The sequence below is a fragment of the Megalobrama amblycephala genome, linkage group LG6 (genome assembly GCF_018812025.1).
Source record: "Megalobrama amblycephala isolate DHTTF-2021 linkage group LG6, ASM1881202v1, whole genome shotgun sequence".
Lineage (NCBI taxonomy): Eukaryota > Metazoa > Chordata > Actinopteri > Cypriniformes > Xenocyprididae > Megalobrama > Megalobrama amblycephala.
The window spans coordinates 33,358,705-33,385,136 of NC_063049.1; the positions used below are offsets into that span (position 1 = coordinate 33,358,705).

Below are 26,432 nucleotides of genomic sequence, written 5' to 3' on the forward strand. Positions count from 1 at the left end.
AAAAAAGGACACTCACAACCCCAGACATCAGTGGGATGTGAAGACCGAGGTAAAAGATGAACTTGTCAGGGACATCCACACGTAACATTCATGCCATCCGAAGAGATGCTGAAGATGAGCCTGATTAAGCTATGACTTCAAGCAAACAAATCCCATCATGATTGTTCAGCTATAAAATTTGTGATTTTCAAACGAAATAAAAAAATCTGCTAGGTGTAGATGCACTAAAAGACCTAAGACCTAAAGTCTTTTAGAGTTTAAACATTGGAATGAGCAATTTTAGGTCAAAAATGTAACATTATGTTACCTCAAACTCCCTGGATGTCCATGGGGCTTTCAAGCTAAGAAAGCATCTGAAATGTCAATGATCTGGTTGAACTTTCAGGTCATTTTAACCACTAGTGTAACAACAAAACTAGTATGGTGCCCCTAAAGGGACATGGTGATACAAAAAAAATATGAGATGGGGAAAAAATAATTAAATGTCAATACTTTCGCGTTCTCTCGCAAAACGTGCAAAGTTTCTCAGGGGAACGCAAATGTTTTGTGAGCGAATGCAAAGTTTCTCAGAGGAACAAACATTTTGTGAGCAAATACAAAGTTCCTCAGGGGAATGCAAAATTTTGAAATATATTTTTTCCTCCCATCTCATATTTTTTCCACCACGTCACTTTAGGGACTCCATAGTAAGAGGGCAACACCGATATCATAAATTGGTCTCATCCCAAGAAAGATCGTTCATATTCTTTAACATTTTTCTAACTATCCTCTCCAGATCTTTCCGGGCTCTCTGTTCTTCCTCCAAGGATTTCTTCATTTTTTTATAGTCCTGTTGGAACGGTAAAATCATGTAACCAGGCAATGGAAACTATTAAATATTATTTTTTCTATGAAATTAATTGAAATATCACGTAAAGCTTCCTCACACCATCACAGACACTCACCTGTTTAAGTTCTTGTACCTCATCTTTCAGAGCATAAACAACATCCACAAGGCTCCTAGGAAACATCGGATATTGAATATGTCAGTCCATACTTCAATAATGCATACTGAAACTCTAGTAAATTCCTGTTTCCTTTACAAACAACTTTTTTTACACTTATAAACCCTGTTCATAAGAATGGCCAAATATGCAATCTTACTTCTCCTCCAGAAGAGTCTGACCATTACTCTTCAACTCGTCTACACTGAACTTCTCCTCTCCAGGAACTATCAGTGCTGGACTGGCATCTTTCCACTGTCCTGTTTCAAAAGAGAAGCCCCGCAGAATGATTTCAGGAGGTTTAGTTTAGTTGGATTCATTGATTAGCTCAGTACAGGACCACTGTGCCTCAAAGAATGGTTTGAACTGGATCGAACTTACACAGGACTGTGCGTGAGTGAGACAGGAGTTAGTCATGCAGAGAGGGATCATCCAAGAAAAATAAAAGCATTCAAAAAAAAAGAACACCAAGGGTTTCCTGAAGTCCGGTAAAACTGAAATTCAACCACCAAAAAAAACAAACAAACAAACAAAAACAAAAAAACACTTTTGTTGTAAGAGATTAATTCCTGAAAGGATAAACATACTGTACAAAACAACCCAAGATTTATTCAAAATGTATATTACAACATTTGTGGCATTTTGTCATATATTTGACTCTGCATATATATAACAAACACATTAATAATGTCTCAGTTTCAAATCACGTAAACGGCACTGAAGTATCTCTGTTGAACAGTTTTAAGAATATCTGCAGTAAACGACCGACAAAAAGGTAGTAAATATACATATTTTCTTCTCGTTCATTTTTTTTTAACCACAGAATAGAACTTGGTCACAATGAATCACATAACATGAATTATACTCTTTGTCATTATTGAAATAATTGGCAAGTTGGTTTTCTTGTTTGTGTCAAACACGTCATACATAAAAGAGGAAAAGCATCAAACACTGAGGCTTTGACAGAGTCTCGAATGAATGGCGAAGAACTCTTAACTATTACCATCCACACACCTGATTTAAATGGATTCTAATAGAATTTCAACCAACATTAAATTCAACATTTTTTTTCTGTAAACTTCCATACTTTTCACTATAGACACAACTATAAACTTACATGTTAGATACAAGCATACAAAAAGTCCAAAATCATTCAAAATACATTTACAAATTGAAAATAAATACATTTATATCACATAAGTATGAACAAAACATCCACAGTAATACTGTCCGTGGTGCCATCTGAGAATCATACTTATGAATTTCATGAAGACTTATTCATGACGTTCTCTGGTAAAAGACCCAACTCCTCGTGTCAACAGAGCGGAAATCTAATGTTCACATTCAGTAAACAAAGTCCAAGTTAATATCACACATTTCAGATGAATGACAATACTCTAATATTTACAGACAAGTTAAGAGATTTTAGCATTTTTTCTTCTTTTACAGCAGAACCTGTCCTTGTTGCCTTCGGAGTGCATTGTACCTTCAACAGCGTTAATAATTAAATACATCTGGGAATGAGGGAACGACAACATTTTTTTAAAAGGACACTTAAATAAATCTTGAATGCGTGGCTAAAAGTGAAAAAAAAAAAAAAAACTGAGTTAAGTGAGGTTGGTGGTTTCAGGGGGAGTTTAAATGTCAAGGCAACAGGGAACTGCTTTGGGAAAGTGCATATATATGCAGAAAACGATGAGGTGCGATTAATACAACACTGAGAAATAAATATATAAAAATGAATAAAATAAATATGCATTAGAGAGTGACATTATTAAATACATAAATAGTTTCAAATAAATATAAAGTCATTTGAAATAAGAGGAGTGAGGGGGAGATTAATTTTGGTGGGAGATGTAGGAGCTCTTACGGGAAACAGAGCCCATCCTGTAACTGTGGGCCGTCCATATACTGTCATAGTCAGAGTCCTCTGAGAGGTCCGAGGTGGCCTCGGGCCTTGAGATACTGCTACGGCGGCCCAGAGAGTCCACACTGGATTGATCCAAAACGTGGTTATGCATGAGATCGGTGCCTTGCCATGCTGAAGAGGCCATCCGGTCGCAGATGATGAGAAGGGGATCAAATCATATGAATGAAGGGAAGAATTGCAAATGGATGGGGAAGGGAATGAAACAAGTGGGCCGACCAAAGAATGGAGACGGGTGGTGCAACCACATAGATGGAAGAACCAAAAATACCCCGAGATAGTAAATGAGTTGTAGAAATAAATGATTAAATTAAAAAAAATTATGTGTAAAGATGTCAAAATTAAAGGGGGAGGGAGGGGGGCATGATAAATAAATGAATATTTAATATGATGAGGAAAAAAGAGAGAGTATATTGTTATAAGAGATCCAAGAATAACCTTTAGACTTTAGTTTATACAGGACTGCTGTTCTATGTTACACACAGAAAAGTAGATATGAATGAGGAATGTCTTAGAAGAAAGGAGACGGGGGTGGACGGGGCCGCATACGAGACTTACTTGAGTTCAGAGTCTGCCTGGTTTTGGCACTCGTGCAATAGGCCTCGATCACTTTCAGAATCTGAGCGTCTTCCTCCAGAGCTACAGTACCTACGCGGTTCAGAGGTTACATCAGACACGTGATCTTTCAGAATCTCTCGATTTCAATAACCATATCAAACCTGCTGACTTACTCTTCCTCAGTGCAAACTCCTCATCGGACGGCTTCCTCTCCGGCTTTCTCTTGGGCAGCAGCTTTTTCATTGTCTTGGGGCTTTTACTGAGGTCCTGAAAGAGGAGAAGTAATGGAAAGAATAGGAAAGGAGGTAAAGGGGAGACTTACAGAGCCATAAGAAGCTACTCAAAATAATTGTGACAACAATATCAAGGGAGATAATCAACAATTATGATTTATGTATTATATTATATCGCATTTAGTATTATTTCCCACAATATTTGTAACAGGAAGTCCAGGATGCTGCATAATCAACTCTAATCTGATCCCAGGATACCTCTTTATAGCAGAGAGCAGCTGAGGGTCTGAGTGGGGGTGCTGGACGCAAGCAGCTCAGGCTCCAGGGCTTCTGGGTTTTGGGGGGCTCCAGGGGGCCCCACATCATAGTGCTGTGTGGGGCTCCGTGAGAGGAGGGGTGTGGTAGGGTGTGGTAGGCAGGAGCAACTGTCAGGCCCCGGCTTTCTGCATGTCTGGATGGCGTCAGAGGGTGAGACGGGAGCTAGAGGGGTAAAATATAAGTTGACCTTTAAGTTGAAGATATTTGACAGGTCACATTTCAACCCAAAATAAATAAATAAATAAATAAATGTTTGTGTTACATTATGCTTGACTTTATATTGTGTAAAGCTTTTAAAGGCTTAGTTCACCCAAAAATGAAAATTCTGTCATTAATTACTCACCCTCATGTTGTTCCAAACCTGTAAGATTTTCGTTCATCTTCGAAACACAAATTAAGATGTTTTAAAGGTGCCCTCGAATGAAAAATTGAATTTATCTTGGCATAGTTAAATAACAAGAGTTCAATACATGGAAATGACATACAGTGAGTCTCAAACTCCATTGTTTCCTCCTTCTTATATAAATCTCATTTGTTTAAAAGACCTCCGAAGAACAGGCGAATCTCAACATAACACCGACTGTTACGTAACAGTCGGGGTGTACGCCCCCAATATTTGCATATGCCAGCCCATGATCAAGCCATTAGACAAGGGCAGAACGTCTGGAGCAGCACAGCTGAATAATCAGACTAGGTAAGCAAGCAAGAACAATAGCGAAAAATGGCAGATGGAGCAATAATAACTGTCATGATCCACGATATCATGATATTTTTAGTGATATTTGTAAACTGTCTTTCTAAATGTTTCGTTAGCATCTTGCTAATGTACTGTTAAATGTGGTTAAAGTTACCATCGTTTCTTACTGTATTCACGGAGACAAGAGCCGCAGCTATTTTCATTTTGAAACACTTGCAGTCTGTATAAGTCATAAACACAACTTCATTCTTTATAAATTTCTCCAACAGTGTAGCATTAGCCATTAGCCACGGAGCACAGCCTCAAATTCATTCAGAATCAAATGTAAACAATATAACAGTATACAATACTCACATAATCCGACGCATGCATGACGAACACTTTGTAAAGATCCATTTGAGGGTTATATTAGCTGTGTAAACTTTGTTTAGGCACTGTTTAAGGCAAGCGCGAGCTCCATGGGCGGGGAGCGTCAGCATTTAAAGGGGCCGCACAGCATAAATCGGCTCATATTTAATGATGCCCCAAAATGGGCAGTTAAAAGAATTAATTAAAAAAAATCTATGGGGTATTTTGAGCTGAAACTTCACAGACACATTCAGGGGACACCTTAGACTTATATTACATCTTGTAAAAAAACGTTGGATGGCACCTTTAATGAAATCAGAGATTTCTGTCCCTCTATTGACAGTCTACACAACTACCACTTTGATGCTTCAAAAAGTTCATAAAGAGATCGTAAAACTAATCCATATGAACTGAGCGGTTTAGTCCAAATATTCTGAAGAGACGCGATCACTTTATATGATGAACAGACTGAATTTAGGCCGAATCCCAATTCCACCCCTTACCCCTTCCCTTTCCTCTACCCCTTCGTTTTGCACGTTCACGTGAAGGGGTAGGGGTGTCTCGATTCTCTTTTGCCTGGAGTGGTAGGGGTAAGGGGAAGGGCCAGATAGCCCTTCAATCGAAGATTTTTCGGGACCACACTTCGAACGAAGAGGTATGAGAAACTTCCCTGCATACACCGATTACCGTGCTGCTAGAATGCGTGTAGTGATCATAGTAGTGATATTTCCACACAGGATCGATCACTTGTGTGTTACCTGGCTGCCAGTTTCTCCGTAGCTTGCTAAAAGCACTATTTGAATGATGTGAACACAACTGAATAATACAGTTAAAAGAAATATCTGTCATCCTTCATAGCGCAGTCACTATTTACATATTGTATCATCTGTAAACTCTTGCGTTACCAAGGCAAAAACTGACTCGTTTGTATTACATTGCAAAGAGCTCCGTTATCGCAGCACCACAGTAGAAAACGAAACCATATCCGTACCGGGCGGATATGAAACTTGGCCCGATGGAAGAGCGGCTCCACCAGTTTTATACATTCTGTATCGTCTTGAGAAACTGAAGGCTCATACGTTTTCGATCTGAAACCGAGCGCCGTTTTCTTAAATCCAAAATACAGCGCAAAAGAAATCCGTTAAATGTGCTCGCGCCTGATTTCTGTTGATATGCGCACTTCATTGCTGTTCATACTGATTAAATGTTACAGGACACTAATAAAAGAAACTATGATGACGTGTGTAATGGTGTAGTAGTGGTGTCCCATTTCTTAGGGGAATATTTTCACCCCTACATCTTGCCACTCTGTTTGAAGGGGCAAGGGGAAGGGCAAAGGGGTATAAAAGAGAATTGGGATTGGTCTTTTATTCACATATAAATATTCATCAACGCACACATTAGTTTTGATAAACGTGTTTGCATGTTTGCTTTATGTGCGAGAACCACTGAGGTTTATTCTCAGTTGAGCTTCTGTTTGTGTTCGCTGATCAATGTTTATATGTGAATAAAAGCCTAAATTCAATCTGTTCATCATATAAAGCAATTGTCGCTTCAGAAAATTTGGACTAAACCACTCAGTTCATATGGATTAGTTTTATGATCTATTTATGAACTTTTTGAAGTGTCAAAGTGGTAGTTGTGTAGACAGTCAACTGAGGGACAGAAATCTCTCAAATTTCATTAAAAAGATCTTCATTTGTGTTCTGAAGATGAATTACGAGTTTAGAATGATATGAGGGTCAGTAAATGACAGAATTTTCATTTTTGAATGAACTAACCCTTTAAAGGTCATTTTACAAATGTGTTTTACTTTTTTGCAAAATTCTTCTGCATAGCAGCTGTAACAAAAAATATAAATAAAAAAAAATAAATTTTGTGTTATTTTACACTTGACTATATTGTGTAAAGCTCTTTATGTCTGTTTTACAAATGTGTGTTTTTACATTTTTGTAAAGCTCTGTGCATAGCGGCTAAAAAAGTGTTTCATAAATAAATAAATAAATAAATAAATAAATAAAATGTAAACTGCATATTTTTAGATATTTAAAAACTTTAATATTTATATTTTTGAATATTTCAATACCAAATGTGTGGTTTTCTAAGATGTGATGTTGAAGAGGTGACTCACTGTGTGGCAGGGAACAGCGAGGGGTTTCATGCTGGGACCCGCCATGGTGGTGTGCTTGGTCTGTCGGTTCAGATGCTCGAGCCAGTCCTGCAGATCCTGTTTGTTATAGCAGATCACCTGAAGCCTCTCAAACATGCTTCCTATTGGATGGACACACACAAGCACAGTCAATGAATGACTAAGAATGATAAAAACACTCGATTGTGTTTTTATGAACTCAAAAAAATGTGAGTCAGTTTGTCCTTACCCGAGAGCTCAAAAGCATTTTTATGACTTTCACAGTCTTCTAATGGGGTCACCGTCATTCCACTCAAAGGTAGCTTGCCCTGAGAGAAACAAAGCAGACTTTTTCTCTTTGTGCTAGAGCCGCAAGTGCCATTTTAACGTGCATGTTGAGAAGCTGTGGTTCGAGTGGATTTTAGGGGTTGGTGGAGTGAAACAATGAGATTTATTTGACTGTGAAGTAATCAGCTATGACAGCAGCTGGTTTCTGACCTGGTAGATGAAACCACTCATCCTTGGACTGGCAGACAGAATGAGCAAAACATGAGGAAAAAGCAGAAGATAACGCTCATGCTTCTCCTGAAAAACAAAAAACTAAAATATAACAGAGCCATTGTAACTGCAGGACTGAAATCACAGTGAAAAACTATTGGCATTTTCTTCAATATGAATTAGCAACAGCTCTTTTTAATATCCATTATTTATTATTCTTTCCTGCTGTTATTTAGCTTTTTCCATGCATGGTGTCCACGACTGATGGTTTCAACTTTTTTTATATCAAGAAGAAAAAAGAAAAAAAGATTCTGAAGTTAAAAGACAAATCTTGATTTTTTTTTAAACAATTCACAGGGTTAACCCACTGGATAAATTACTACGTACTCTAATCTTGGTAATAACTGTAATAATAAAAGGTTTTTTGAACACTACCAATAGTACTTTTTCAAAAACAAACAAACAAAAAAACCCTGAATATTAAGATGAAAATGAAATGAAAAGTATCCCATAATTTACTCTCCCTAGGTGTATATGACTTGGAGGCAGATCCAAATGAGAGTTTGAGACAATTGTAAGAAAGGGGCAGGGTTTAGCTGACTAAATGATTAGAAAAGTCTCCCATACACCAAAAGAAAGAAGTCTGTTGGTACGACTCTTTGATTAAAAATTACAAGGTCAAAAAAATGGATGTATGGGTGAATCATTCACAATATGATCAATAACCTCCATTAAGAAAATAGATAGCGTGTATGTTCATTTCATGCTGATTTTAATGTCTGGCATTGGTCACATAAGCAGATAGCCCTGTCCCAAATTCACACTAATAGGGGAGAAAATGTTCATCAGGCCTGTCAGCTATAGATCTTTGTGCTGTCTCACCTCACAGCCATGGTTCTGGACCATGGCCTGGCTCATATACAGCACTGAACCCAGGGTCTTGATGTCCTCCCCCTCCCAGAGACGAATTGCCTCAGTCAGGATCTGAAGCTCAAGCTCTTTGCGCTTACGCACCTCCTGACACTGTGCCTGTAACCATAGAAACACAATACATTAAAAAGACTGGTTGTCATGGGAATGATCCACACCTAACTGCAGTGGCAAAACCACAGGACACCAGACTGCTTTAGCATGCTAACTAGGCAGTTAACACTCACAGAGAGATTCTTGAAAGCTGTCATACATTTCTGAATTTCTGTCCTGTCTGGATGACCCTCCTGAAATGGAAAGAAGACATCATCACATTGAAATGTTGATAATGATAAAAACCTCAACAAGAAAAAGCACACAAACTCTCTCTCTCTTCTACCTCCATGTGCCTCTCCAGCTCCTTCAGTAATGTGGGGTATTTGTCCAGTCTCATGAAGGGTTTGCTGAGGCCAGAGGTCAGTGTGAGAATACCTGGTATGGACGCACCCCTTCCCTCCATGAACTCTCCAAGTTCCTCGCTGCAGGCACAGAATTGAGAAGTTATCACCAGTTTACACACCAGTGAAGAGGTTGTCTGTGAAATCAGGACACAGTATGGTGGCGTACCTGTGATCAGTGAGAATACTGACTGCGGACGGGTGATTGGAGCAGTAAGACACATAAAGAGACCTCATCTGGGGCATGAGATTCAGGAAGAACCCTCCCACCTTCTGCTGCAGCTCTGGAAGCCTTAATCACAGAACATTGAGGAGAATTATTATAAAAACTGTACTGATGTTCCTCAAAAATTCTGCTGTGGGTTTTTTCTGAATCTATAATCCTAAGTATATGACATAAATCTATATTTCCAATATTAACAATACATACTGCTATTAATTCAGCCCAAACAGACTCCATTTAAACCTCATTTTTTAGATAAAGTTAAAAAATTTGGATACACTAAGATTTGTTTTTTAAGAAAGAAATGAATACTTTTATTCAGAAAGGAAACATTAAAGGAATGCATATTTGATATAAAAATTAGATGACTAGTAATTTCCTACTACTTAATTCTGGAAAAAAATAGAGATTTTTATTATTGGACCAAAAACCTCCACACATAATTACCTAGAATACTGTCTAACACTTGATGCTGCTCTGTCAAATCTTTGTTGTCAGTTAGGAACTTGGGTGTAACTCCAATCTTTCATTTGAAAGCCACATTTCTAGCATCTGTAAAACTGCATTCTTCCATCTTAAAAATATATCTAAACTATGACATATGCTCTCAATGACAAATGCGGAACAGTTAGTTCATGCGTTCATGACCTCAAGGCTAGATTATTGTAACGCTCTACTGGGTGGTTGCCCCGTTCACTTAATAAACAAACTCCAGCTGGTCCAAAATGCAGAAGCTAGAGTTCTTACTAGAATGAGGAAGTATGACCATATTAACCAAGTTCTGTCAACACTGCATTGGCTATAAATATAATAATTAAAAAAAAGACTTCTTTCAAAAACATTTTAAAAAATCCCCATACTTTTTAACAGATTTGAGTTTGAAAATCCTCTACAGACAAAACAGGACTCAACAGGGCCTGGTCGGCCCAGCAAAAGTTATAGACTATATATAACTATTAACAAAAATAATCTTAATATAAAATAAATATATTATATAATATTTATTTGAATATTTATTTTTCATAATTTTATTAAACATTTTATGTTTAGCAGTATGTTTTTATTCTTAGATCTCAGACAAGATATTTATAATTTTCTAAGGTTTTCTTTACAAAAAAAATATGACTAATATTAACTTACTTCAATGTGCTCTTACTTTTTTTGACAAGTATAAACTCAAACATTTTTTACTGAAACTCATTTTGCATTTTCCAAACTTGTTAGAGGATTTACCACTAGAGGTCAGTGTAAACATTAGAAACCTCTAGTGATACTCAAATCCTCTTAATGGACCTCAGGTTTACGTTACCGCCCAGGTCTATTTTCATCATCTAGAAGTCGAAACTCGATACATTTGATTGAGTCTCAGTTTCACTAAGTGCTTCGTCCCTCCTGTCGTAAATTACTCAGAGGCTATTAAGAGACAGGCCAGGAATCACACGGCTGCTCACGGTTAGAATGAAACTCACTTCGTGCAGTCCTCCAGTGACTGGACCAGAGTCTGCTGGAAAGTGCTGATTTCCTCCAGGTTTCCGAGAATGACACTTACATCTGAGGTGCTCAGTCTATGAGAAACCATGAAAACCGATGAGAAAAGTCAATGCTCAAACTTTAAGGCTGTACTTCATTCGAATAATGAGAAAATTTCAAGGGGAATGGTTAAATTTGTTTTAATCACAATATTTTTTTTAATTAAACACACTAAATGAACACACTAATGCCCGGTTTCACAGACAAGGCTTAAGACTAGTCCCAGACTAAAATGTTTGAGCTGTTTTAACTGAAAGCAACTTGCACTGACATATCTTAACATATGTCAGTACCATTGTTTTGTCTCAAGATGTTTTTTTTCTAAGGCACATTTATAAAAGCAACTTAAATGTTCTAATTTAACTATGTCCTATTTCTGGCTTAATCTGAGCCCTGTCTGTGAAACCAGGGCTAAAATTGGCAGCCCTAGTCAGAGAGTATAGAATAATGTTCATTTTAATAACAAATTGTGTATTTCAGTCTTGTGTGTTTTTTGGAGAATAACAAGGTGTTTTACTTTTCTGTCATCTGTAGAGGTCTCAGGTAGTTGGTCAAAAGGTTCTGGAGCTCCTTTGAATACTCTGTTTCAGTTTCTAAAATGTTCTGTAGCACCTGAAGACAAACAAACAGCAGCATTTTTAGACAAGATATTATTAACACACTGATTACTAATCAACTGCGCTCATTCACAAATCAACTGAGTCTGATTAACATTTATGCAGAAAACTTTCAAAATTAGGCCAATCAACCTGGTGACACTTCAAAAGGATATCTGATTAAAATGTGCTTACCAGGTTGTAGTAGGTTTTACTGATGGCTGTGGTATCAAAACCTTTGGGGGGGCTTTTAAGAGTTCCAGATTTAGGGGATACTGGTTTGTCTGTAAGGCCACATAGATTGTTTTAAAAAATGTGCACTGTGGATCAAGAGAAGACAGTGTTTATATATTTAGAATGGTCTACAGCAGGGGTGTCAAACTCATTTTAGGTTGAGGGCCGGATGGGAAAAATGTAACCATGTGCAGGCCGAATTACCTTTTGCGCTGACAATTAATTAATATGCAATATACAAGCTACAAATTAATTTGAAAGAAAACTAGAAAACACTGCTTTGTGAAAACTTTATTTTGTGAACTTTTTATTTTTACAGTGAAAAGACTTTTTAAAATAATGTTTTATTTAATTTTTTTTTTATATTAGGGATGCTCCAATTATGATTTTTCGTCTGATTCTGATATTTTTTTTTTTTTAAGCAAATTTATTTGTTGTTTATTTGCTCTATTTTAATCATGATGCAAAAAAAGATAGTTCCTTCAGAGATACATTCACATAACCCCCACCCCCAATTCAATATTTATATTTCTTCCTATAATCTGTATGTTTGACACCCCTGGTCTACAGCAATGGTTCTCAACTGGTTTGGCCATGGGACCCACATTTTCCCATGGTCATAAAGCCATGACCCATTTTTTTTTTTTGGAAGAATTTGACCTAAAAAAATATAAAAAGTTATATAATTACTGCTGGTATAGTACTATGTTATAAAAATAACGTTAGAATAATGACATTGACATATAGCCTGACAACATCTTTTCTGACCGCAGATACTAAATCAGAACAACAGGCACTTTTCACTTACGTTACATACTTAAATTTTCTCAGGCACTCTTTACTTACTTAAACTGAGTCTGACAGAGACCTTTCACGCACGTCTTTCAAAATAAATATCTCGCATCAGAAAATCATAGAATTAGGTTTGTTGTCATTTATCTCTTTTCCCACTCAAAACGGTCTTGCGAACCACCAGTTGAGAAACACTGGTCTACAGAAAACTGACACATACCTGACCCTTTGACCTCTCTGACATAATTGCTTGGAAACCAGCCTGTCTTGCCGTTGAGGGATCCTTCCCACCAGCCCCCTTCTTCTGTGCGAGTAACACTGATGATGTCACCCTTGCTGAAGGAAAGCTCATCCTCATTGGTCTGCTGGAAATTGAAGCGAGCTTTAACCACTAACTGAGCGTTACTGTTCTCCGTCATGTCCTATAAGAGAGAAAATACTTTTGTTTACATACAGTACAGCCTCACAAATACGAAAATCAAAACTGACCCATTTAATTAATTAATATGTCTACACAAGACAGAGTTTCAGAACACTGCTTTTAAAGGGATAGTTCACCCAAAAATGAAAATTTGATGTTTATATGCTTAACCCCAGCGCATCCAAGATGTAGGTGACATTTTTTCTTCAGTCGAACACAAATGATGATTTTTAGCTGCAACCGCTGCCGTCTGTCAGTCAAATAATTGCAGTAGATGGGAACTTCATCTATAAGAGTAAATAAAGCTTGCTTAGACAAATCCAAATTAAACCCTGCGGCTCGTGACGACACATTAATGTCCTAAAACACGAAACGATCGGTTTGTGTGAGAAACCGAACAGTATTTATATCATTTTTTACCTCTAAAACACCACTATGTCCAACTCCGTTCATGACTCCTTTAGTGATGTCTGATCGCGCTCTGACAACGGAAGTGATGTCTCGCGCATATACTTCAATGAGTGTCAGACATCACCGCCGCTGTCAGAGCGTGATCAAGACATCACTAAAGGAGTCATGAACGGAGTTGGACATAGTGGTGTATTAGAGGTAAAAAATGATATAAATACTGTTCAGTTTCTCACACAAACCGATCGTTTCGTGTCTTAGGACATCAACGTGTCGTCACGAGCCGCAGGGTTTAATTTGGATTTGTCTAAGCAAGGTTTATTTACTCTTATAGATTAAGTTCCCATCTACTGCCATTATACAACTGACAGACGGCAGCAGTTGGAGTTAAAAATCATCATTTGTGTTCTACTGAAGAAACAAAGACACCTACATCTTGGATGCGCTGGGGGTAAGCAGATAAACATCAAATTTTCATTTTTGGGTGAACTATCCCTTTAACGCCAATAATTAAAGTTACAAACATCAAAAGAAAGATATCTTTGCCTTAGCTAAAAATACAGGCTGTTTCCTAATGTCTTTATTTGACAGGACCATTGACAGCACTTCAAATGGACAGCAATTTTATATACTACTGATCAAAAGTTTGGAATCAGTAAGAACTTTTTTAAAGAAATGAATACTTTTATTCAGCAAGGATGCATAAACTGATCAAAAGTAAAAGGTTTCTATTTCAAATAAATGCTGTTCTTTTGAACTTTCCAATCATAAAATAATCCTGAAAAAAATGTATCAGTGTTTATAAAAATATATTGCCGCATAATTCTTTTCAACATTGATAATAAGAAATGTTTGAGCACCAAATCAGCATATTAGAATGATTTCTGAAGGATCATGTGACACTGAAGACTGGAGAAAAAAAAAAAAAAAAAAAAAAAATCGACGCACATGTAGACATATTTTCATTGGGATCTAGTGAGGATGGTTGAGAGATCTCACCCCAAAGTTACTCACAAGGCTGCGGAACTGGTTATGGAGCAACTTAGAAGATCGTCCCAGTGAGGACTGGGAGGCCAGTGATTCAAAGGATTTGATCCGGTGGGCGGAAGAGTGACGCGTGCATACAGAGTCGCTGCCTATGCCAATATCTACACCAACAGAGAGAACACAGAAGAGAATAACAATCACTGAACATCTGTAACAGTGTCACACACTATTGGAAGAATGAGATGAGCAAGCAAGATGCGTTCATTCATTCATTCATTTTAAAATGTTTTTTAAAAGGAACACAATGTGACTTTTTTTTTGTTCAAAATTAACAAAATTATACATCAACACTTCTTTCAGAATGTCTTTTTGTCTAACCCTGATTCACTATGGTACGTCTATTTTAAGTGTTTATATTTTGTTGGGATGGTTTTCGCGGGAAATTGCATACATATGTCACTCGCCAGTCATATCTTGTCGTTTCCGTAAAGAGAGAAAAGTAGCTCGGGCTAATTTGACGTGTGTATGTGGCATGGGTTAGTTGTCACAACGAGCGAGAGAGGTTGACATGGAGCACGCTACATCTCGAACCTCCGGTGGATAAAAAAAAAAAAAAAAACGCAGAATAGAGTCTGCTGGCAAAAAAAGAATGTGGCAGAGCTTGTAATAAAACGAGAATCAACATTGGTTTGGCTTTTCGGAGATGGCGAGAACTGAGGACTGATTTTAAATATTGTAAAAGCATATTTTATTGAACAGATAAATTGCCATATATAGCTCTCTAACAGAGTTCACTGAATTTATTTTCAAGGAAGTACTGTCTATTAATGGGTATAGCTACAGCTTCATAGCTTCAGCCTTTCCATCTAAACTGGTTATATCTCTTAAGCCTAGTAGTGAGCGTTTTATGAGCAGTAGGATATTCATCCGCAAATTCACGCAGAGCCAATGCACAACCAAACCAATGTTCTTCCACAAAATGCATGCAGTTTTGTTTTTTTAACCACTAGAGGGACAAAAGTTACATAGTGTACCTTTACAATAATAAAGTTTTTAAAAATTAATTAATTCATATTGTGAAAATCTAAATGGGATAGTTGTAGATAGACTTACCTGCAGTCACTTTATTGAGGGCAACCAGTGTAGTGAGGACTCTGCTGAAGTTGTGGCCCTGAAACAGGTCACCAGCCTCAAATGGCTAGAGAGAAAAAAAAAACATTATGTAACATCATTAATCTAGACCACCTACATGTCAGTTAAAACAGTGAGAGAACTCTAGCCTATTTCAAGCACATTAAGCTTAAAGGGGTAGTTCACCCAAAAATTCTGTCATCATTATTTACTCACCCTCATGTCATTCTAAACCCGTAAGACCCATCTTCTAAACACAAATGAAGATATTTTAAATGAAATGAGACATTTTTGTCCCTCCACTGACAGTCCACGCAACTACCGCTTTTGTCGCTTAAAAAGTTCATGAAGAGATCGTAAATGAATAGAGCGGATTAGTACAAATTTTCTGAAGAGACTTGATTGCTTTATATGATGAAAAAATTGAATTTAGGCTTTTAATTTACATATAAACATTGATCAGTGAACATAAACAGAAGCTCAACCGTACTTGCTTGATGCATGAGAACAAACCTCATTGGTTCTTGAAGAAGCTCAAACATGCTGCATAACACACAAGAATGAACCTCGTTGGTTTTCTCACATCAAGCAAACATGCTTGAGCTTCCGTTTACCATATCTGATGTGTGCATAATCTCTCCGATTTCATTAAAATATCTTAATTTGTGTTGTGAAGATGAACGAAAGCCTTAACAGCGGGTTTGGAACAACATGAGGGTTTGGAGTAAATGATGACAATTTTCATTATTGGTTGAATTAACCCTTTAAATTACTCTAGTTGTGCTACATAAACTTTACAAGCTTGAATATATATCATGTTAAAGGTGCCAAAGAATGCTTTTTCACAAGATGTAATACAAGTCTAAGGTGTCCCCTGAATGTGTCTGTGAAGTTTCAGCTCAAAATACCCCATAGATTTTTTTTAATTAATTTTTTTAACTGCCTATTTTGGGGCATCATTAACTATGCACTGATTTTTTCAGTGTGCCGCCCCTTTAATTTGCGTGCTCCCTGCCACACGAGCTCTCGATTATATTACAGCACATTTACAAAGTTCACACAGCTAATATAACCCTCAAATGGATCTTTATAAGATGTTCGTCATGCATGCTGTATGCATGCTTCGAATTATGTGAGTAAAGTATTTATTTGGATGTTTATATTTGATTCTCTATGAGTTTGAGGCTGTGCTCCGTGGCTAACGGCTAATGCTACACTGTTGGAGAGATTTATAAAGAATGAAGTTGTGTTTATGAATTATACAGACTGCAAGTGTTTAAAAATGAAAATAGCGACGGCTCTTGTCTCCGTGAATTCAGTAAGAAACGATGGTAACTTTAACCTCATTTAACAGTACATTAGCAACATGTTAACGAAACTTTTAGAAAGACAATTTACAAATATCACTAAAAATATCATGCTATCATGGATCATGTCAGTTATTATTGCTCCATCAGCCATTTTCGCTGTTGTTCTTGCTTACCTAGTCTGTTGATTCACCTGTGCAGATCCAGACGTTACTGGCTGCCCTTGTCTAATGCCTTTCATAATGTTGGAAACGTGGGCTGGCATATGCAAATATTGGGGGCGTACACCCCGACTGTTACGTATCAGTCGGTGTTATGTTGAGATCCGCGTGTTTTCCGGAAGTCTTTTAAACAAATGAGATTTACATAAGAAAGAGAAAGCAATGGAGTTTGAAACTCAATGTATGTATTTTCCATGTACTGAACTCTTGTTATTCAACTATGCCAAGGTAAATTCAAATTTTGAATCTAGGGCACCTTTAAAGAAAATCATTCAACCAAACAGCCATGTAGATTCAAAATGTTACAAATGTTTCAGAATCTATTTAAAAGTAATAATAACATGTTTTCCTACACTGTTTTTTTGCTAAATGAACACAAGAATGTTATTTTCATTTACATGCACCAAAACAGCAAAACTGTTGTAAACAGCAATACCAAATGTACCCATGTTTATTTTTATTTAAAAATATTTTAATTTAACTAAAATGCTTGAGAGACAAGTAACAACAACAAATCTAATGTAATATGTTATTTCATAAACATAATTCACGAAAAACAAAAAAAATGCATTGTGATATTCACAGTATTGCTTTCCAGCAAAATCTTTGTAAATATATGGTGACTATTCCATGCATACACCATCCAGACCTAATATGCACAATCATATAGTCCACACTCAGCATCTATGTAGACAATCATCAGTCAGTTACGTGTGCCGTTCGGCCTCTGAGCAGGTGGTGTGGTTAGCTAGGGGTCACTGATGTCTCTTTGCTTATGAAGTGAGAAATCTGATTTGTTCAGCTCTAGATGGTCTGTCCTGTGTTGCTCTTTTGCAGTATTAGAACTGTTTGATTGACAGTTATGTGTACTTCAGTGAATGGACAGTGGCTGTGTGCATGTGAACTTCAGTGAGAGTAAAATATCAGCTTCCGCTTTACTTTCCGCTCTGATTACAGTTTACGCCCCGAGAGAAGCAAAAACAAGTGTGTGTGTGGATGTGTATAAGTGGACAATGCATCATCTTGAGCGCGTTGCCTTTCAAAGTAATGCTGTTCCTTCAATGATTTACAACATCACTGTAGGAATATATCTGTTTGGAAAATAATGCCCTACTTCTACAGTTAAAATAAGAATATCCATCATCATCGGTTTTATGGAGATTATTTTATGTTCTCCTACCACCATAATTTCATAGAAAACGTCCATTTCAGACTTAAATTAAAAAGCAAATCACACCTGAACCACACTTAAAAAGCAGTTTCAGAAAGAAAAAAAAAATAGAAACTAATAATTTTATTCAGCAAGGATGCGTTAAATTGATCAAAAGTGACATTTATAATGTTACAAAAGATTTCTATTTTAAATAAATGCTGTTCTATTAAAAATCCTGAAATAAATGTATCACTGTTTACACAAAAATAATAAGCAGCACAGCTGTTTTCAACATTACTGATAAGAAATGTTTCTTGAACAGCAAATCAGTATTTTAGAATGATTTGAATGACGAAGGATCATGTGACACTGAAGACTGGAGTAATGATGCTGAAAAATCAGCTTTGCCATCACAGGAAAAAATACTAAATATATTAAAATAGAAAATATTCAAACATGACTTACTCTGTCATTTTTATATTATGTATATTTCCGTTTCATAATGTGACGCTAGACTTTGTCACACATTATCATATCTTTTGGTTTGCTTCCATTATGTTCCAGAACAAACAAATACAAATAAATATATAAAATTAATTAAAATCTTTCTTTAAGCACTTTATTTAAAGTCACTAGATTACAGAATGATGTATATGGTTTTGGCTATGCATGCATTATATAATTCCAGTGAAAACAATACGATTTTGTCCCTGAAATCAAACGTTAAAAACAATGGGAACTGCGTAATGGAGTCCGAAAAAAATTACAGCCAGACTGCAGATCTGAAAATGCCATCATGTAGTTATGCTTGAGATCACATCATCACAGCTGAATAGGCTCAGTGCTTCATGGCGAAGGAGCTTCAGAAGAGGCTGTTCATAAGGCAGAGTAAACTGAACACTGAGCAGATTAGTAAAAATCCCATAAACAACAAATTTAGAGCAAGAGTATAAGCTTTCATCTCTTGAGGTCAAAATAGTCTTACATTAATACAAAAAAAAGTGCAAATCAAACTCTCAGAAGATTAAAAAAAGCCTTCTTTCATTCAGGCCTATAGTTGTATCACATAACCTATGTGATGTAAATCATGGGATGAGGGTTGTCATCCAGGAACATGCACACAAATCATGGCCTGGAGAGGCAGACACTCCTGAGGCATAACGACAATAACACATCCTTGCAATAGCTGTGACAGGCGCTCACAGTTGTAATGTTTCACACACAAAACAGCTCATTTCTATTCCAAAATTTAGCACACTGTGATCTTGCTGGTGCCTTGGGCATTGCAAGGTCAACCCGAAGACCTTTAAACAGGTCAGAGAGAAGCAAATTACTTTGACAGAGGTGTAACAGAGAACACAAAAGCAAGAACGCTCAATATGAGAAACCTCAATGAAGCACAAGGTGAGATTGAGCCTAAAGCCACACAAATTACAATGTCTTTAGGATTACTAAGATAGAGACAGGTGAGTTTTTACATTTGGAGCTAAACTCTAAACAGTTCTAAAGAACCTTTTTCCACCTTTTGTGCAATCAAAACATTCTATGGACGTTAAAGGTTCTTCATGGAACAATGGATGCCAATAAAGAAGCTTTATTTTTAAGAGTATATATATAGCAAAGCCAGAACTAATAGTATATGTATTGCCAACAAACCCTGAGATTAATTCATTAACACAAACACTAGCAGAACATTTACATCCCTAGACATTTACATCCCTAGATCATGGTGCAGAAGCAATCTAGATTTACAAGCACCAGACATCGCATTAATCACAAAGATGGAGGGATACTGAACTTGAGAAAAAGGTATCTTTTCGTAAGATATTGTCAGTACATGTTTAGATAACGCTTTTGACATTATGCAGCTACCTAGAGCTCCATATGTGACGTGGGCCTCAACCTCACCACGTCTAGATACACTTGACAATACATTAGCATTGCCCTGAACCATCTGTTCCCTAATGAATGCGCATAGATCAAAATCCTACTAGCCCTTTGTATGTCTTTCTGTGCATATTTGTGTCCAAACTGGCATGGTAATAACCATTTTAACTGATCAGGCCACAAATTGTCTAAAACTTTTTTGTAGAAAAAGACAGTTTTACATACAAAATTAAGTTTTTTCAGATAATATATTTTAAATTTCATAATAAAATCATAACAATATTATAATTAATTTGAGATTACAATAACATTAACAAATAAAACCAATCATTTAATTTAATTGAATATACAGCATAGGCCTAAAAAGGTCTGCATACATTAAAATATATATTTGTCTTCATCATATTGGGGGTACTTGGCATTAAAATGTTTAAAACACATTATGAAAGTCACTTCTGTTGAACTTAACCAAGCAGAAAACAAAGCTTCTATCAATGAAAATATACCAATAACTCAAATTCATGCAGACTCAAGTGAAACAGACAAACTGTACATGAATGGACAAAGCAAAGTCATTCATAGATGGCACAGAGCACAATATCGATGCTGTAATACACAAAATCACCACCAAATTCTAGATATTTTGTTGACAATACGCCAAATAAACCCTAAAAACATTTTCAGAACATTACAAAGCTTTTGTCCCATCAGACTATGGCAATATATCGATGTACGGGGCATGATCTCATTCACATCGGTCCAGAATTGCATCTCCTCTGTCTACTGCACGTCTCTTTTGTTGATTGTTTTCATTGTGGCGCCAATGCAGCAACATACAGTACAGTCAAAAAAACCATAAATACTCCAACTTACCTCGACGCGAAACACCGCGCAGCCCTTCAGAAACTCCGTGATGTTGCTCAAGCACTCGCTGTCGTTCTTGGGATCTTGAAAGATCTGAGGAAAATGGGAAGAGCAGTTGGAAAGTGTGAAAGCTTTGGGAGTGAAGGACTGGCTCAAATATCCTGCACGAGGGTCCACGGGCTGGATGACTGACTGACTGACTATAACCACATCCACACACACACATTGCGAGTTAAACAGCACCGTGGAAGTGGACAGCAGGAGGAGGAAGTGACGTTTTCAGATGGACGCCGAACACAATGGGACGAACGGGACGTGAACAACACACCCCTGCTCTGGCGGGGGATATCAAAACGGATCTGTCATTCAGATCAGGTATTTTAAGAGGTAAAAGAGGATAGTGTAAATCAAAACAACAGTTAAAAGCATCGGTTTTGGGTTCTGGCAGTGTATTCACTGCTCTATGAAGGGTTTTCTTTGAAGAAAAATGGCTCTTTGTCAAATTCAAAATCGACGAACCCCCAAAGTTAATGTCAGTCATGGGATTTGTTGTATACTGCAGGAAGAAGGCACGTGTTGTCAAAGTGTTGTGAAATGGAAAACACATGGTGGATTGGCACTGAAAGGTGCCTGGTGTGGAACCAGAAGGATTGAAGTCAATATATTGAATATAAGTCCCCTTGAAATCAACATTTAAGTTTTTTAGCTTTTAGTATGAATATGGTAGCCTTAAGGTTATGAATAAGCTGGTGTGTTCCAAAACAATGACAAAATTCGTAGGAGATATAAGCATTCAAAACTTACAGTCTCTCACTTCCGCTAAAATGGATCATGGATTTTCATGACATCACATCGCACTTCAGTTTCTTGTCAAATCTTCAGTCCAATCAAATGCTCTCTAGATTCTGAAGTCCCGCCTCCTGCTGCACTCTTACAGACGCTGAAGCTTCGGCTGAAATCGGTCATTTGCTCACACATTTACTAGTTTCTGCATGGTGAATGGCACATTGTGCACTATATAGAGAATAGGGAAGGATTCAGACAGTGCAATTATGCTTTCCTTTGACGTGAATGAAGTCGCATTAGTGTCACATGAACCGCCGCAACGCGTGCACAGTCTGCTCTGGTCCAGAGACACGAGAGCACAGAGCGGATCATATCCGCGAGTCGGCACAGACCACAAAAGGTATCGGACCCATTTGAATTCTGCACAGAATGCTGTGTTTTAAAGTGATATAAAGGACATTATGAGGAGAAACGTTTAGATATTAGAAGGAAACAGAGGTTTTACAGAGTCTAACGGTTCTGGCCAAGCTGTAACATAAATGAAATGCTATTGGCTATTTAAAAAAAAGGGGCGGGGCTGTTCGATATATCGCCCTGTCTTCCTGTTTCAGTTGAAATCACGTCAACACATTGAATAATTGCGCGTTCCAACACTCTTCAGTGGGCCTTTAACTGTAAAAGTACCATTTTGCACAGATTGGTACTATGTTGAAACCTTCTTGATAACTGCAAGGTACCAAGTACATTTCTCCCACAATGCTGTTTTCAGAGTTCTTTCAGGAACTGCAATGGGCTCCATTTTGTAAGTTCCCTGGAGACCTTATGCCTAGAGGTTCTCCTGAGGGTTCCACCAGTGTGGCAATCTGTTTCTTTTCATTTTTACAGTGCAAAATTATCAGATTGGGATACACAGGGAGTGGAAGCAATCCTTGTTCATTTTTTTTCATGCAAAGTGTCTGCCGACCCACCAATTCTTATGTAAAATAATGATATGAATAGCAGTTTTTACAAAAGAATGCAGTGCAGTGTCTTTAGTTTAAGCCTCTAGTGTCTCAACCCCCTTCGTTCTGTTTTATTTTGTTTCCCAAAATCGAATAAAATGAAAATGACATGAATAACAAATGTATTTCTTTATAACAAATTTATTCTGTAGCTTTTATTTAATGTTATGTGAATTTACAGTTAGACTTGCAGTCATCAAATAATTTGAAAATAGATAGCTCATCCAAAAATGTAAAAATTCTGTAATTTACCTCACTTTAGTTCATCTTTAAAACACAAATGAAAATATTTTTATAAAAACCAAATATATTTCTGTCCATATATATTTCCTTTCTATATAAAGTCCATTCACCCCAAAATGCTTTAAAAGGTTCATTGTAAATGAAATCCATATTAATCAAGTGGTTTAATCCAAGTCTGTGGAGAAGACACAATCCACTTTGAAGCCTCAATGTTTTGGTTGTTTGGACTGTCAATGGAGGAACAGAAGTCACTCAGGTTTCATTAAAAATATCTTCATTTGCTTTCTAAAGATGGAGGAAAGTCAAATGGGTTTGCTTTTAACACAAAATATTTAACCTAAAACTGCAAAATTTAATTCTACATGTAGGTCAAGTTGGACGGCATGGAGCAACAGTAAAGGTGATGATACACGGGGCAACTTTTTGAGCAATGTTGCTGAACGATGTTGCTTGGGCACTTTCCCATTGAGAATGGGCAACAAATTTCTATCTGGATACTTTAGATTGAAATTTGTTGCCCATTTTCAATGGGAAAGTGCCCAAGAAACATCGCTCAGCAAAACTGCCCGGCAACATTGCTAAAAAAGTTGCCCTATGTATCGTCACCTAAGGGTTTTAAGTTATTGTTATGGCAACAAAATAAATTGCAGGATGATTTGCTAAAAGATGTTCAAGAATGAAATTATCAGCAAATCAAACTGCAATGTCAATAAAGATTTCCTTCTTTGCAGTGTCATCCTATTAAGAGCTGCAAGGGATACCTAAGATGGTACTATAGGAAATGGATACTTCCTTTTAAGTCAGTGAGCCTAACAGCTGAAGCTAGGATATATTTACATTTTGTAGTGAATTGTCAGGACGCATTATGTTTGAACACCTTCATGTTTTCTTTCAAATTGTTTCTGTTCTTTTAGAGATTCAAAATGGGGTAACGAGTCTAGAAATGGCAGTAACTGACAATTGCAGTCTGATTTTGAGACAAATCTGCCCTGCAAAAGTTGTTCTCATTATTGCACAGAGAACTGACCAGAAGAACCGAGTGTCTAAGATAATTTTTGATCAATTATCAATTTAAGATAAATTATTGATCAGTATCATATTTTGATAGTCACAAATACTAGATATTTGGGTCATTATGTACTGATGATAATAAAGTAATAAAAAGTAATATTTTTGAAAAAAAAAAAAAATTTTACATGTTGCATTAAATGATAGTTGTATTTAACAGGTTAGTTCTGTTGCTTTCTGACTGGTCACATGGACAGTCCTGACAGAAACATGCTGCTGCTGCCCACACCATCTAGAAAAAGGTCAAGTGCACTAATATTTTGTTTTCCACTTTAAATATGCAAACTTATTTTTTTCATTTTCACATAGCCCTCTTGCCAGAATATACACCTTCTGTAAAAACCTATTGTTATGCTCGCAGTGAGAAAGAGAAATTTGGTAAGCAAACCAGATGGAGCTTCAAAAGAGGTTATTGCTGTCATAGACTGTTAGTCATTGTCAGAGAGCTGACCCTGAATATGACTGATTTCTTAAAACGCACCCTCTCTGTATACACCAAACCAAGAAGGACAGACTCCATGCATTATTTATGGATAAGATGAACTGCTTTAGAAAACACGCTGGATATCATTATACTTGGGTGCTTATGTGCTGCCTTTAATTATAAAAAAGAGAATAAATTTGAATTCTGTAGCCTACCTTCTGAGAGGCCCTACAGGCATATAAAATCACTATGTCTTTCATAGATTTGCATTTGCCCTCAGGCATTTTGTTCAATAGAATATATTGTTTTCACTCTGATACTGTTTTTACTTTCATTTATTGTGCGACTTAAGATTCTTGCATTCTGATTACTTCTGTGCAATTTAGTTGAGATGAGAAAAAACGTGTGCTGAACGTCATTTGGTATGCCTTTCTAAATTGCATTGCATTGGAAAGGAGCAGGGGCTTATGGGAATAAAAAAAGACTGTTTCTTTAAATCCGCTTTTGGTCTATTTACTGTCTATGGCGGCCCATTTCCCATGTAAGCAATAAAAACGGGGATGCATAGCGAACATTGATAATACCTAATAGATTTATGCTATTCATACACAGCCATGTAATGCGATTTGCACGCGCTTATCCTCAGGTTTCCATAACGTATACAAACAAGGTTATCGTTTACATCTTACACACAGTCGGTTAATATCCATGTTTTACTGGTTTTCTGTTAAATATAACAGTCAAAAGAAAACATTCAGTTTAAATCTCACAATAAAATCGACGGCTGCCAATGTTGTTGCCTGGAGCAACAGCAGCACTAGCGCGCGCTGAACGCCTCAACCGACCTGCTGCTGCTGCATGGGCTGCGTTTACATTCCTATTTATGGTTAAACGTCTGTTGTGACCTACAAAACATATGTTGTATTTGCCACTTGTGTGATAATAGATATAAACGGTTGTGTAGTGTGAAGACTACAGGAAAATGAACACTGAAACGCGGTGCGCCAAAGGGAGGATGCGCGCTTACTTTATCAGTAGTGCCTGGACGCAGCCGCTCCAGCAGCCTGCACAGGACAACCCCATCCTTTAGCGAAGACTGCAGAAATCCATCAGGGTCCGAAATGGTCTTTTTTGGTGATTCCAAAACCCCGAGCGTAATGAGCCAAGTAACCGTTTGTTCCGCCGGATTCATGGCCACACCAGCAAGGTCGATGCTCTCAGTATTATGATTGTAATGGGGAAAAAAACAGGCTGTCTGTTATCAACCAGTCGTTGAACTGGGAACCATTTTCTCTAAAACGTGTTATTTGTGGGATGGCGCATTATATGGCGCTCCATGGAGATGAGTAATGCTATCGCTTCGCTCCCATTTCCTTTATTACGACAAGCTGTCAAACGCCTTTCACTGGAATACAGTCAGCGCACTAAACCTGCATCTTCTGGCAGATGACATCACAGCATAGACAGCCGTTTGTGACCAGTCGGCTTCGCATCCTGCTTTGCATGTGGACTGCATAGATTCACCTGCACTTTGCATGACAAATGTGTCATAACAGAAAGATCTTGTGTGCATTTGTTTGGAGACCTATTATGAGAGATTGCAGAGAGAGAGAGCGTTTGGTTAACGACCTTAATGAAAGGATATTGTGAAATAATTCCATACACTGTGGGAGTGTGAAAGCATAGATATGTAGCCTGTATATAAGAGGTGTTAAATATGCAATCTGCAACCCTCACGTTATTAGACTGGTTATGTCTGCTACTGTTGTTTTGTCAGACTAGTGCATTTCTTATGTGATCCGCAGGGTGGCGACCTTTGTACATTTGAAACTGGTTTCTTTGGCCTGCTGAAAAACATTAACCAGCCTGCAATGGTTTTCTGATTTTAGCTGGTTTAGACTGACCTAGCTGTTGTCCCAGCCTAACCAGCTGCCCAAAACTTATTTTAACAGCAACAGCCCAGACTGAGAGACCAGTCTTTTTTCAAGCAGGGTAGTCAGGAAGTTAGAAATTTGTTTTTTATCATTAGTCAGTTATCTTTTTATCATTTTCAGAATAATGTTTGGGGTTGTAATATTTTTTTTTAATTTTTTTTTTAT

General features: G+C 37.2%; 2 protein-coding genes across 7 annotated transcripts in view; one reads left to right on the plus strand and one right to left on the minus strand.

Moving 5' to 3' along the window:
• arhgef7a (Rho guanine nucleotide exchange factor (GEF) 7a) lies at positions 1-25,910 on the minus strand. Of its 5 annotated transcripts, none has more exons than XM_048194195.1 (22): positions 25,361-25,910; positions 20,821-20,904; positions 15,362-15,446; positions 14,276-14,409; positions 12,653-12,854; positions 11,602-11,690; positions 11,328-11,422; positions 10,750-10,845; positions 9,227-9,349; positions 9,000-9,138; positions 8,848-8,907; positions 8,573-8,719; positions 7,691-7,777; positions 7,443-7,521; positions 7,196-7,335; positions 3,960-4,181; positions 3,642-3,735; positions 3,469-3,558; positions 2,827-3,024; positions 1,144-1,216; positions 945-999; positions 1-829 (listed from the first exon to the last, which is right to left on the minus strand). In XM_048194195.1, exons 1-22 carry the CDS (start codon positions 25,523-25,525, stop codon positions 707-709), a joined length of 2,580 nt encoding a protein of 859 aa, XP_048050152.1. In that variant the 5' UTR covers positions 25,526-25,910; the 3' UTR covers positions 1-706. The 5 variants fall into 5 exon arrangements, with proteins under 5 accessions (XP_048050152.1, XP_048050150.1, XP_048050151.1 ...); XM_048194193.1 differs by having other exon boundaries at positions 1,144-1,243; positions 2,854-3,024; positions 14,261-14,409; positions 25,361-25,906; XM_048194194.1 differs by having other exon boundaries at positions 1,144-1,243; positions 2,854-3,024; positions 25,361-25,905.
• The window catches only part of aff3 (AF4/FMR2 family, member 3), a 32,874-nt gene continuing 27,384 nt past the window's right edge, over positions 20,943-26,432 (plus strand). Inside the window, exon 1 of one of the 2 annotated variants that reach the window (XM_048194180.1) lies at positions 20,943-21,198. The gene's annotated coding sequence lies outside the window, so the exon portion shown is untranslated. The remainder of the gene's footprint in view (positions 21,199-26,432) is intronic. The other variant, XM_048194184.1, reaches the window with a different exon arrangement.

What these genes read in the sequence shown, in the direction of transcription:
- arhgef7a (XM_048194193.1), bottom strand. Translation starts at nt 25,525, where the DNA reads ATGAATCCGGCGGAACAAACGGTTACTTGGCTCATTACGCTCGGGGTT. An exon ending in CAGAGAGGTCAAAGGGTCAG is followed by an intron (nt 11,691 to 12,652) that starts GTATGTGTCAGT and finishes GTGGCCTTACAG; the next exon opens with ACAAACCAGTATCCCCTAAA. An exon ending in GGAGTTTGCACTGAGGAAGA is followed by an intron (nt 3,559 to 3,641) that starts GTAAGTCAGCAG and finishes TGAACCGCGTAG; the next exon opens with GTACTGTAGCTCTGGAGGAA.